Source organism: Lates calcarifer, linkage group LG10 (genome assembly GCF_001640805.2).
Source record: "Lates calcarifer isolate ASB-BC8 linkage group LG10, TLL_Latcal_v3, whole genome shotgun sequence".
Taxonomy (NCBI): Eukaryota; Metazoa; Chordata; class Actinopteri; family Centropomidae; genus Lates; species Lates calcarifer.
Genome location: NC_066842.1, coordinates 8,787,756 through 8,801,749, shown reverse-complemented (window position 1 = coordinate 8,801,749; position 13,994 = coordinate 8,787,756). Strand labels below are relative to the sequence as shown.

At 41.3% G+C, this 13,994-nt stretch overlaps 1 protein-coding gene across 8 annotated transcripts in view; it reads right to left on the bottom strand.

Annotated features, from left to right (window-relative positions):
• LOC108888514 (CUGBP Elav-like family member 2) overlaps window positions 1–12,728 on the bottom strand; it is a 30,959-nt gene extending 18,231 nt beyond the window's left edge. For 3 of the 8 annotated variants that reach the window (XM_018684520.2, XM_018684521.2, XM_018684522.2), the window contains exons 1-2: window positions 9,695–10,046; window positions 331–527 (exon numbers count right to left, since the gene is read on the bottom strand). In XM_018684520.2, the coding sequence (XP_018540036.1) occupies window positions 331–527; window positions 9,695–9,771 (274 nt within the window). In that variant the 5' untranslated portion in view covers window positions 9,772–10,046. Of the gene's footprint in view, window positions 1–330; window positions 528–9,694; window positions 10,047–12,517 lie in introns of those variants that run through there. The other 5 variants (XM_051073243.1, XM_018684518.2, XM_018684517.2 and 2 more) reach the window with 3 other exon arrangements.
• Between the last annotated feature and the right edge of the window lie 1,266 nt (window positions 12,729–13,994).

Sequence of the window (13,994 nt, the reverse complement as noted above, 5' to 3'; positions counted from 1 at the left end):
GAGGAGATTGTGCTGAAATGTGATGGTAGATGATGTGGCAATAACAGGGTTTTGTGTATTGTGCTTGACCACTAGAAGCCAGGGCAAATACAGGTAAAGGACAACGGTGGCTGTAAGCAGTTCAAGTTTTTCTGTCCTTGTGGCCACTTTGGTAGGTAACCAACCAATAACAGATATCCTAATTTATTATGGCTCAATCAGCTACTCAATTATATATGCATTTTTAAATTAAATCACAGGCAAAACATTTTCAGGAGTCTAAAATTCAACAACCTCTATGGCACAAAAGAACAATCAATCACTTAAATAATTTTGCACTCCTCATCATACCTTTGCTTTGAGGGGGATTCTGGGTGCGATCACGGAGGATGTTGATCTGGTGCACAGCTCCAAATGGCTCAAAAAGCTCTTTTAGTTCTGTTTCTGACCAGGAGCGCGGGATCTGTCCCACAAACATCTTGATGGAGTCTGGGTCTGGCTGGTCCAAATGCTCCAGCGACCCGTTCATCTTGCTGCCGTTGCCGTTGCTGAGAGAAAAAAAAACAAAGAAACAGCAGCAATTAGTATACAAAGGTCTACACAACATTCATTTCTTTAGTTTAAATCGGTGGTATGGTGTCAAGACAGACCAAAATTTATCAACAAGGCAACAAGGATTACAGGATGATACCTCAATCTGAAAAACAATGTGACAGTAGTTTGGGTCTGAAACATTTTCCCCAAAATCTAATCTAAACTGGAGGTCAGCGATATTGTGTTGGTTTTATTAACATAGACATTAATTATTTCACTTTGGTACAACAGCCAAGTCTTAAAAATGTCTGAAAACATGACAAACAGCCTTTAAAATCAGAAAAAGTTCAAATTATAGCCACAATATAGCCATGAGGGTCTTCAGGAAACCAAGCACCGAAAATGCATAAATACAGTATTTATTAGTTGAGTGAAATTAAAGAATCAATGAAATTAAAATACAGGAGTGCAGTGATTTTGACAGCTTAAGTGTTGTATTGCATCATGTTTTTACAGGTGCATTTGTTTGCATCAAGCTAATGTTAAAATCTAATGTTTTACTTCAGTCACACAGGTAGCCTTGGGCACTTCAGTTTAAGGGAGAGTAGTCTGTTACAACTATTCTTCCATTTCAGCTATTTTTGATGTTAATGGTCACAGTAATGAGGTTACAAATGGTTCAGGTAGATCGGAAAAACGTAATGGTAAGAAAAGCATGCAAAACATGTTCAGCTTTAGAATAGGTCAAGGCTATTTGTCAAAGAAAAATCGGTATTTTCAAGGATATGAAGAGAGAAATGTTACGTTTTTGGAACAGTCTTTGAGCAGAGTTTATTACAATTTTGGCAGTTAAGTTTTTAAGAGATTAAGCTAAGAAAATTGTTTTCACAAGTCACATTAATTCCCATAAGAAATAAAATTAAATTAACAAATCTTTAGCTGCTGATGGATTTTTAGACAACCATCCTTTCGCACACATTGTTTATCACCAGTCCATTTTAATAGACTGTATTGTTTCTGCTCCACACTGTCAAATACTCTGTTAGTAATGTGCTACTCCAAATTATTGTCAAGTTATTGTTCATCTCCAAAAATGGCTAAATCAAAATAATAATATACACTGTTTTGGAAGACAATCTGACAGCAATCTTAAACCAGTTGTAATTATTTGTGCAATGGACAATAGAAGTAACAATATTTTGGATTTAGCAATATATTAAAGGCACAGAAAGACATAAATATAGCTCCACATTATCCTTTTTTAAAACCCAAATATTTCCTGATGCACCTGCTCTCTTCAATAATTTTTGATCTCTTGTTAGCTTGTTTGCTAAACGATATCAGCCTGCGCTGAGAATGACTGACTGGTCATTGTCAATAGGTGAAACCAATAACCAAAACACACTGACATCAGGCTAAACAGTGAGCACTAAATCCTCAGCAGCGTGTCAATTAAATGTGTACACTGAAGTAAACGCTGAAACAAAATATTGTTTAAAATAATGAATGGTGTAAACACTCACACTGAATTGCATTGTCAACAACATATCAAGCAACAATCTGGGTGACTGGGTCCTAGTAGTGGAGCAATGATGGAGATGAGTGAAATACTAAATCGTGCCATTTTCCTTTGAGGCAAGCCTTAGGGACAGAGAATCGATACCAGTGTACCTACGACTACTACAGAGCCTTTGTCTCACTCACAAACAAAATCAAGCACATAAACACTTTCTGATGGTGGTAGAGGGGCTGGAAAACAGAAATGAGGCCACAGCAACAGCCATCCACGGGTATTGAGGCAGAGAAATCATTTTAAGCATAAAGCATCAACGCGCGCCCCCCCCTTATAAACTGTGGCACTACAGGGGATCAAAAAGGGCCAAGGATCCAAGGATCTTAAGTAAAACACAAAAAGTAAGACTATGGCACACACACAGCCCTTACATTCTTAAAACAACATTGCTTAAGTGAGACTGACAAAAAGATATACTAATGTAGAAACAATTTTACACACAGACCTTTGGACACGAGCCATCCATCTCTTACAAATTGAGCCCAGCCGTTCCGCAGAAACACCAAACTCCTTGAGGGACTTAAATGACATACTAACAAATCACACTTCAGTTCTTGTTTTTCTGAAATCCAACTCCACGCCTCGGTATGAACTGTTTTCCCTTTTTTTCCTGGAGACTGTCAATACATTCGAATGATGACATATAAACTGAGGGGAAAAAAGCTTCACTGAAGCAAACGCCTCTCCACCAAAAAAAAGGGGTGAGTGCCCCCCTCCCACCAGCTCCAACAGCTACACGAAAACAGCACTGCAGAGCTCTAAACCTCCAAGAATCGCTGGTTAGCAGACAGAAATTTTGCAGTACATCTCCTCCTCTGGCGCTTTGGCGATGGTACAGAGAGTAACCTACAGCTTCTTCACCACAGCAGGGGAACAATCACATATTGTTCCCCCATGCTGGAGAACACTATTCACCGTTCCTCTACAGCACAATGGGCCAAGTCAGAGAGATGCTTTGGAACATGTCGAAGGCTACGTCTGCTAAGGCCACAGCACTGGTGTGTGAAACCATTTATCCAGTTTTGCCAGTGACACTCCAAGACGCCATTTTGCCGAGGGCCCTTTGATGAAATCTTGCTGTTAAAAAAAAAAACAAAAAAAACCCCCGACAACCCTCACTTGAAAAACTGGATTTGTGTCACAGCATTCAAAAACTTGACGGCTCAAAATAAACTCCCTTTTACATTCATTAAACTCCCAACACCCCCTGCAGCTGTGCATTGTCTCTTCAGCTTAAGAGACCATTGAAGAGAAATGTAACTGCAATAATACATTCTTGCTTGCTATCCACCCCCACAAAAAATGACAGTTTTAAATACTGCAAAAACATCCATATGACATACATTTATATTACTCAATGAACATGAGCAATTCAAGTAATAAAAATCATTGATTCAAGCTGTCTGCCTCAGAGTGTTTTTACATCAGAGAACTACAGTATTTTGTACAGTGAACAAGTGCACAGACAATAAGCACTGTCACTCTAAGAGCTGTATTGACCGCTAGAGTTGAAACTGGAAGAAAGAGAAAACAGCAGCAACAGACAGGACAGTAAAAAAAAACAAAAAAAACATACCAGACACTACTTAAGCTTTCAAGTAAAAAAAGCTGCTGCTCTAGACTTTAAGAGATGGTTCAACAATTTGGGAAATACACTTATTCGCTCTCTTGCCAAGAGTTAGGTGAGAAGATCAATACCACTTTTCATGTCTCTACAGTATATATGAAGCTACCACAAGCCGCCAGTTAGCTTAGCTTAGAAAAAAAAGATTGTAAATGGGTGAGGGGGCAGCTAGCTTCTCATCTATCTGTCAGCAACAAACCAAAAAAGCGATTCCTTTTCAGGCCTGGTTATTAGCTATGACTAGCCATGTTAGCTTAGCTCCCACAAAGGTGACAGGTGCCTATGAGGATCAGTATCTGCTATCAGTTTTAAGTGTCACCTGCTGACATATTTTGTATCCATCTGTGAAACTCAAGTGTCAAGCCGTTTAAGCAGCATAATGTTATGTCAATACAGCAATGGCATGATGCCAGTACAAAGGTGTCGACACTGTCAATAGTTTTCCACAGGAGTGAGTAGATTAGAGTAACCAGGACTGTTTCAGTAAAGATTTAAGCGCCAAAAAATTAAATTTCATTCATGTCAGACATGCACAAAATGTTGCACAGTACTAGTAAGGGTACCAACTCAAAAATACTCTAATTGATCCAGTCAATACTGCCCAGATCTACTCCCAACACCACTCTCAGTGCCTCAACAAACAGCCCCACGATGTGGCAGCTCATCGTGCTCCAAGACGCCCTGCAGCAGCTGACGAGTCATTCAGAGCCAGAGCCACGACAGTTGCATGCTTACTGCTGCACCACCCATAAAAACAGGTGATTTATCTGGACCATGTGTCTGTCCTGCTGGTGAGCTCTGACCGCGCAAGTATGCCAGCGACACCTTTGCTGTGCCCATAATAGAACACCAGCCAATTCGCCTGCTGATGTACATGATTTTGAAAGCTCAGCATTGTGTGTTTGGACGACACTCATCCTGAAACCTCCAGGGGTCACACCAACAACACATCACATGATTTTGTTTTGTCACCACTACTGATGGAAAAAAAATTCTAGATGCTTCCCTGCTACTTGTGGTCACTTATATTTATAAAAATATCTGCTATAAATGTATTTTTATAACCACTAACTATCTTTTACAGTTATCCGACACTTGGAATGCCAATTAAACTACCACAATGTTGCTATAATTAGAATATTGATCAGACAAGTCTTGCAAGACAATGCTCAGTCGTTTCCTGTTTTGAGTAATAGACTAGAACTTGCTTCTTTGCCTTGAACTGTTTTGGCAACCAGCAGTACATTGCTGCCATGCTTTATTGGGGATAAATAAAAGGGGGTCAAAGTTCACATGGACACGTGTAATGCTTCTGAGAAAAGAGGGAGAAAAAAAAAAATCAGTCAACTGAAACAGCTGTTTGCTAGTAATACCCTCAAAAAAAGAATTCATGAGATGTTTCTTCTTTCAGGAAACCAACAGCCTCATAAGCTGATTCAACAGGACACAGAATGCCTCTAATGCCTTGGTAATATCTTTGACATCTGTCAAGTAGAAAATAAAGACTCTCTCTTCTACCTCCATCTATTTTCGCCACTTCTACACAAAGAGACAGAATATTCTTTGACAGGTTGAATACGGTTTCACGAGCTCAGAATAAAAATATCCTCATGACAGGCTTGAAGTTGTCACTTAAAAAACTGCCCAGAGAAAACAGGAGGAGGATTTACAGAAAGGTTTGCTGTGGGACCCCTGAGCAAGAATCACTCACACTCGTGAACCAAGTTTGGAAAAACAAATGACGACCGAGAGTGGATGTCACTTGAGGCCAGAGACAGGAGAACAATGTGTTATTTGATTTCCATACCAAGAGGTCGGTCGTAATCAGCACGCTGTGGTTCTGATGAGAAGTTATTAAGATATTTTTCTCCTGGCGTTAACTCCAATTCAGCTCAATATGGCTTGATTTCATTGTTGCATTTTCCCTGATGAAGACAGACATGTTCAATCAGCCTCTGAATGGGCTGCATGTTAACAGACGACCAGCATCTGATGACAAGGCCCGCCCCATTAGCTCCATAATCACACCAAGTGTCCCTGGTGATTATGGATGACATTGCTAAAGTAAAGCTTGTGTGAACGAACAGTGAAACATCTGATGAAATAAACTCTGCTCAAACCTCTGTCGGCGTCTGATGGAGCATGAATCTAAAGCTTCAGGTGGAGCTCACCAGAGCAGGCAGCAGCCTTACCAATGCATCTCCAATGAAGAGACAAACAGCTCACTAAAAGCAGCAATTACACTTGATTACTTTGACAGAGTGTGCTTACTGCACTGACTTGCTCAGTCATTCATCATCCTAACCTGCGATAGGCAACAGAACATGTTTAATACAAAACTCCCCTTACTAAACATGATTTTTTCCACTTTCAGTTTATTCGTAGAAATACCACACGTTTCTTTGTGGTTGTGTCCACAATAAGTCCCTCATTCACTACCTCCAACGTACATGCAAAGTAGGTTACACTAAAGTTTACCAACATCACATTGTGTCATCACTGACAGGTGTAGAGTTACACAGTGGTAGTTTTTGCATGTATGACGACAGAGGAGGACCGTGGTCATTGATAAGAAATCACTTAATTTACCCAAAAAATATTTTTGGCCATCATCCGTGTCACAATCTTGCAATGCAGCTCCATTGTAAATAGCAAACACACAGGTGAGCCAAAACCTCAAAAGCCTTTTTTTGTCACTTCATCAAATTTGCTGTGTAAAAAAGTGGACGGACAGTTTTTCTGTGAATTAGTTTCTACCTTCCTCTGTGTTTCAATGCTCGATGCTTATTGCTTGTCATGTATCTGATTTCCTTGCCATGTGCAGTGCTGATAACTTTGAGGGGAATCACCTGTATGTTTGCCATTTAAAAAGGCAAATACACTGTATGACTGTAGTGATGGCCAGACGAATGAAAATGTTTAAAATTTTGCATGTGCAATCCTCCGCTGTCGTCAGCAGCTAATACTATGAGGATAATGCACCAGTTCTTCAGAGTGCAGTCGAAACTCTACATGTAAATTTTTGGATTTATAAAAGCAGACACATTACATGGTGGGCCAGTTAGCAGAAAGTAGTGTATATGCCGTAGATACCACATCTTTCTGACAATTCAGACACTCAAAATAAAATGGCGGATTATAAATATAGTGCACTATACACTAAATAGTGATTTGACACATAACCAACAGCTGCACAGAAGCTTTCTGCTCCAAAAGCATCAATCCAAAAGAGGTTCTTTTGTTGTCACATTCCCTCAATCCAATCCATTACTGCTGCTCTGACTGTTGCCCTGACTTGTCCAGTCAAGAAGTGCTTTTTTAAAAAAAAACCAAACAAACAAACAAAACAAAACAAAAAAAAAAAAAAAAAAAAAAAATCAGCTGATTTGACTTCATGGGGCTGCAGGCACAGACTTCTAGCTCACAAGCATGCTGGCCTGGGCAGTGATAATCTTTAAAACATTATGCTAATTGATATCTAATGTAAGAATCATAAGCTCTGTTTGTTATGTGGCTTTAACGTACCCTGGTGTAGACTTTGGTTAATAACTTAACAGCCACACAGTGCAGACATTGTTATGGACATGGTGGGTGCATCTGGTCTTATGCAACCATGTCCCACAATATCTTCTGTTTGCAAAGTTTGCAGAAGAATTTGCTCAACCTTCGGTCGCACCACCCCACACTGGAGATAGGGGATGTGATTATGAGCCTTCCAAGGCTATGATGAGCACGTAGCTCCAGGACAGCCAGTCTTGTAATTATTTCCCTGCCAAGTGAGCAGCAGGAGCAGAGAAATAGGTGACAGGCTAGATCAGAGCCCTCCTACTCTTGGCCTTCAACATCTGGCTGTATGGAATTCTCACAGTGCCACCGCCGCCACCCTCACAGCAAAGGAGTTGAATAAAACAGCTGGTCCGAGCAGCCCCCGGACCCCGTGCCAAGATCATGCACTTCGCACAAATCAACAGCTCCCCGGCCACAACAAAAGGGATCATCGTGACGCTTAGCTTACTGACATTGCACTATGGCTGTGTTGGCTGCCAAAGGATCACGCCTAAGCCCTGATAGTCACTCTCACTGTCAACAATCAGATGGATAAATCAATCAAATACAGCTGGGGCAAGGTCTAATCACCACCTCACTGTCACTAATTTTCACAGATGAGATTTTCTTCAAAAAATACCCTTCCAAAGTGTGAAATATTATTATAAAACCATGCATATTTAAAACATTCATTTTCACAAGCTTTCCTCAGCAGGTGGGCATGCTACTAAGTATTTCCATTATCATTTAATCTGTCAGCTATTTTCTCAGTTGATTGGTCATTTGGTCTCAGGAATGTCAGAAGATAATAAAAATGCCCATCAGAATTTCTTAAAACCCAAGGTGGTATACAATTTTCTGTCACATTTTTAATTATTAAAAACATTTACCAATTATTTTCCTGTTTCTACAGAAAAAGCTACAGTCACAGTTGCAGCTACAACAATTAACTGATTAATTAATAAAATGCCATGGACTTGATGGTGGTCTTGTTTTACAGTAAATTGAATACTTTGAGGTTTTGGACTGTTAGTCAGATAAAACGTGACATTTCTTGAGGTCATCTTGTGCTCCAAGATACCTGGATGGCAATTTTTCATGGTTTTCTGATGTTTCATAGACCAAACAATTAATCGAGTAAATAACTAACAGATTAATCGATTGTGAAAATAATCATTTGTTTGCCTGATGATTGTGAGAAAAAAAAAGGGCAAAGTATCACAAGATACTGCTCAAGAATGACTTGCTGTCATTCATACCAACCACACTGACTTAATTTAATGAAAAAAAAAAGCGACCAAGAGACCAAGAAATTCAGAACCATGACATGAAAGGCCAGGGCCCGTTTTTTTTTTCAAAAATAAAGATAGCACTCCGTAAAGTGCAAACATTTAAAATTTAAACAGTCTTGTAAAAGCAGGCTGTGGTTTTGGAAATGTTTTTGTCAAACAGGATTAGCTGATGCTATGCGGAGGGGACAGGAGCTATAATATGGACCTCTTGTGCTTGGTGAGCTTGGTCTTTTTCTCCCTTGTTTACATGCCCTGTCACAAGATTTCCATTAATGGCTCAATAATGTAGGAAACCACGTGTTTGGTGCCGTTAAGTGAGCACTCCTACATTCAACATGGAGGGGGGCACCAGTGTCTGAGAGCTGCGGCTAACGATGTTAGCTAGCTCGGCGGCTAGCACAGACAGCCCCGTGTGCATCTGCCTACAAAACACAGTTGCTGTTGAGTTATAGCCAATAACGCTGAAAAACAAACACGCATTAGGTCGGCAACATAATATGTCATTAGCAAACTTTAAGTCAACTTGACACAATAACTCCACTCCATGCATTTTCCTTTAAAAATCGTTCATTATTGACCGTTTCAACACCAACCGTCAGACGAGCACACGCCAACGTGAACTTGCCCACTTGAGAATAACTAACTCAAGCGCCACACAACGCGGTGGCTGCTGTATTAGATGAACACAAAAAGACACTTCGGCCTGTTGCTTTTAAAAAGCTAATCTATTGTGTTTTTCTGATCTGATACTGAAACGTGTGATGTCCGGAAGCACATGTCACTTGACTATTGTAGGCGCCGAGCAAACTGCGTTTTCTTCCAGTCACTCCGAATAAGACGCGTTAGCCCTGAAGGTGTGTGCTCGGTCGTTGTTAGGAGTGGCGTTACATTCACTTAACCGACATCTATTGTGGTTAAACCCGTCATTGTCCAAGTTGGGCAAACTACTTCAACTCCAGGTGAGCGTACCAGTATCATTAGCAACGTTAGCATCCCAGTTGCCAGTTAAGCTAACGTTAGCTAACTCCCAACTCGCCCTCAACTGTGTTTTTTCCTGTTCTTCTTCAGCTCCCTCTCTAAAACACTGACAAATTTATTTAGGCTGCTGGCGAGAACGCTACACAGATCGATAGTTGGATTACTTACATTGTGTCGCTCGAAGTCATTAACCGACTTTCCGTCAGAGGGTGGAAATCTAGGTTGAACGCCGAAGTCATGCTCATAACAGCGTCTATCTAACAATGAGAAGCGACGTCCGCTCACTCACAAGAGGCTCAACTCCTGCGAGACGGCGAGAAGACGAAGCAGAACAGGTGCAGGGAGGGGGCGTCTTCTTCAAAACTGCATGAGAGAGCGAGGGGGAGAGAGAGAGAAAAAGAGAGGGGGCACCGGTATCCGCCTTATTCCTTCCTTCCTAATTTCTCTCTCGTCTCCGACTGAAATAAATTCAGGCAAGCCGCTGTCACACTGCACACCGAGCTGCAGCAAACCAGAGGCGTGGCCTCTTCAACAAAAGTCTGAAACCATGCTGCCTACTGCTGCTGCTCAGCAAGCCTCACAGCGCTTCTACCCCGTTGTAAAATTACTGTAATGTCTCCATAGGGACTTGCACATGGTACTCTATAGACAGTTTACTGACCTACTTGTAGATTGTGATGTTTTATCTGCTGTGGCATCGCTACAATGTCTCTATAATGACTCCTGCAGTATTTTCAGAAGCAGAAGAAAAATGCACATTTAGAGAATCAGATCCTGTCAAGCCTCATTGTGGAGGGAGGTTAGTCCGTGGGTGAGTCAGGGATCTAATGATCCTGATTAGAGAGACATTTATAATGTTTAAATATAGCACCCAGGTCATTGCCATCAAGATTAATAATGCTGCTCCTGTTTCCATATTTTCATAGAAATCTAAATCAGGCACCTGCCTTTTTTATTGGGTTACGCAAATAAATAAGATTATTTCCAGCTTGTTTATTGCCTTGCATTACCTTGCAGGTCCATAAATATCTTCCAATCAAAAGTGAGGTGGTTAAAATGCCGTTTTTCTTGCTGTCTTCACTCTTGCTTTTCCCCAGGGTCATAGGTCATGTTCCCCTTTTGTGCCGGGCTGTTGTTCCCCTGGGGGAGGGGGAGCCTATCTTCTATTGTTGTGCTGGACTTGCAGGGCGAGGCCTCTGCACTTGGGGGGGAAAGGTAGAGGGGGGTGTTGTCAAGTACTGTTTGCCTTATCAGAGAGGCAGGGTGGGGGTGTGCGGAGGGGGGCTAGCCTAATTATCAAACCATTCATTATTGCTCCAGCAGCTGCGCAATCCAAAAATATTATTCATAGCGAGTGTTAAGAAACATCCCATTTATAAAATCCGACTTAATCCTTGTATCCATAGCAATTTCAAGGCAACCTGGCACCGGAGCAGAGTATGCTCTATTAAACGATGCCTAAAAGAGGTTTGTATGCATAATGTGATATGCGACCTATTTTGCCATACATGCAGACAAGCCCACTATGCAACATGCATTACCATTAAGCTTCAGGGGCTGCTATAAAAAGGTAGTCTAAGCCTCTCTGGAGAATCAGGTTTCATTAAGATGGAGGAAAAATACAATAATGTCATCCCATCTGCAGCATACACATATTTCCTTTGACTCAATTAGATCTCATGGGAACTTATTGAATAGATTTGTTATAAAAGAAGCAGAATTCTTGTAAAGAGCAGCCCTGTTTTCCCCGTAGGGCTGTACAATACATACTGTACAGTTTTCTGTGCAGTACACAGCGTCATCACAAGTTTATTTCTACTATTTGGCATGCATTGCTATAATTTTTCTTTAGAGATGTTTGTTGGAGTGGATTCCAGAGGCCAATGCCCAGTCGCTGGCACCTTCTAATACTAGCCTCCTGCTCTTAATCTGAGATTATTACTACTGTAATCCTACCGTAATCCTCCACACGTACTATGCTTTTGTTGTTTACATCAAATGTTGTCCCCTCGTGCAGTGGAGCTGAAGTCCCACGGGTCAGTCATCATCATCAACATCATCATCCAGCATTTCAATTTGCACCCTTTCATGACAAACTGCACGGTGTAAAAATAGTCCAGCTTCAAACCCAGACGGGCCACACTGTGTCTTTTTCAACAAATCATTTTGAACTTGAAGGCACACTTTTTCTCAGCTCTGCCTTTTCCTGAAAGCATTTGCAGAATGGCGACCAACTAAAGGGCTCTCAAAGTGGAGAGAGGGAACTTCGTCTTCATGCTTTCTAGAGGAAATGTATTGTGTCAAGATGTACTAAGCACGTGATATCACCACCTTATTAATGCCTAGTTCAGCATAAAATTATGCAAATTCCATAATGGATATGAATGTTTCCTCTTGTCCTTTAAAAGATAATTGGTATCTTTTGTTGTTTTTGACTGAGGAAGTACAGCAAGGCCTGGGCTGGTTTCAGTGGATATATAATCACACAGGGTTTGTGTTTTTCAGGTGGCCTGTGCAATTCAGAGACAAACACCTGCATCACTACCACATTCATTTCTCTTTCTTTATTTATACTTGATACAAGTGTCTGAGCCCTTGTGGAACTTTGAATAAAAGAGGAAGGTAAATTTAACGATATGAGAAGGCGATGGTATTGGTTTTTCTCTTCTGATACATTTTAACAATTTAAAACCAGAGCACTACTTCCTGAATGAATTATTTGTGTCTTGTGGAGATGGGATTGATTTGAACAGCCAGATTCACCTGATTCTAATACATGATTTCTGGGCTCCTGGATAAAAAAAAAAACAAAATATAGGGACACCAGGAGAGCACTATCCTGCCCACAGTCACAATCACAGCAGGAAGAACTCCTCAACTGGAAACAATACATCCTATGACAATATCCAGCCTAGACAAAGAGGCAGTCCAAATACGGGCTGCTCCACAAAAGCTAGCCCAGATTTGAATGAGGGGCCAACCCCAACGTACCTCATAGGCAGGTCCTCATTCCTGACAGAGATCCCGGCTGCAGAGGGGGGACAGCGCATGCTGTTGGCATACAAACTCTGCACCAGGGCCAGCTCAGAAGAGTGTTCCAACATCAGTGCTCTGGAAAAATCCACCCGGTGTAATGGACACTTTCTTCTCTTTCCCTCTTTCCTCTATGTGTTTCTCTCCCTTTCTCTGTCTCCCGCCTACTCTTTCTCCTCGGTTTAGTGCAGCAGAGCGGCGCCCACCCCCTTCGCTGACTGGCGTGGCTGAAATAATCCTCTCTGACAGCTCATCATGCGCTAATGCATTGTGCTGCCTGCGGCAGCCCAGTTTGCTGCCTGTAAAGCTGTGGCCACAGTAGCACTCCTGCACTAATTGACACCCATATTAGGAAAACTTCGGAAAATTGGACAGGGATGATTTATTCCCACTGTCAGATTGGGGGAAAATTATACGAAGCATCGACACAAGAGCTCATCCACAAGTCCTGGTTTTGTGGCTCACCTCTGTGGATGTTGGCGTGTGTTTGAAACAGTAAAGTGCTCCAAATAAAGGCCATGGAAAGGCACATGCCTCTTAACAGATTCATCAAACCTAATACCTTCATAACTGTGCCTATTACAACTGATTTTCTCATTAAATATTCTGCTCATCCCTCAACACCTGTACAAACTGTAGATAAACATTAGAACCATTGTCTGCTCAGCTCCTGTGAGTCGGCTGATAATAAACCAGTGGGTGACAGGTAGAGAGCTTTCCTGGACAACCTCATGTCATCATTACTCTGGAGTAGATAGGGATAAAGATAGCCTGTCAGAATATACGCAAACATTACAGTCAGTATGAATACTTGTTAAATAAAGACAGATTACAGCGCTGTCGCTATTGTTCACCATCAGACTGCAGTCAATCTATGTTGGGACTGAAATACCTGCTGTAGTTTTAGTTAATTTAACTGCCAGTGACTATGGTACAGGCCCACCTGTAGGTCTATCTGCCGTACTCCAGAGCCTCATGTAGGTATACTCAGATGTAATCCTGCAGAAAGATGTAAGGTAGGAAATGGCTCTCCATATTACAACTGAAACCCTAATCATCAACCGATGGCAGGATTCAGAGCATAGTGGAGAGGCTTAACAGCAGAGTTTTATCAAAAGACACCTGCCGTGTTAATTTGCATAGGACAAAGCTCATTTGCCTATGTTTTCAGCCATATAGTTTGCAATATGATTAAGGCAGAGCACTGTTTGAAACTGCTGAACACTGGTGGACTTTTAATGAATTCTCTTATAACTGACACGCTTAAAGCATGTTTCGCTGTCATTATGCCACCTGATTAAAAATTTAAGAGTAGAATTTGTCACAATATTCTTTGCACGATACCCAGGAGAAATTAAATCTAGGTCTCATCCTCCCATAGGTGTTGCGTCCCTTTAGAGGAACTTGACATTAAGTAGGAAAGTCATCTGAAACA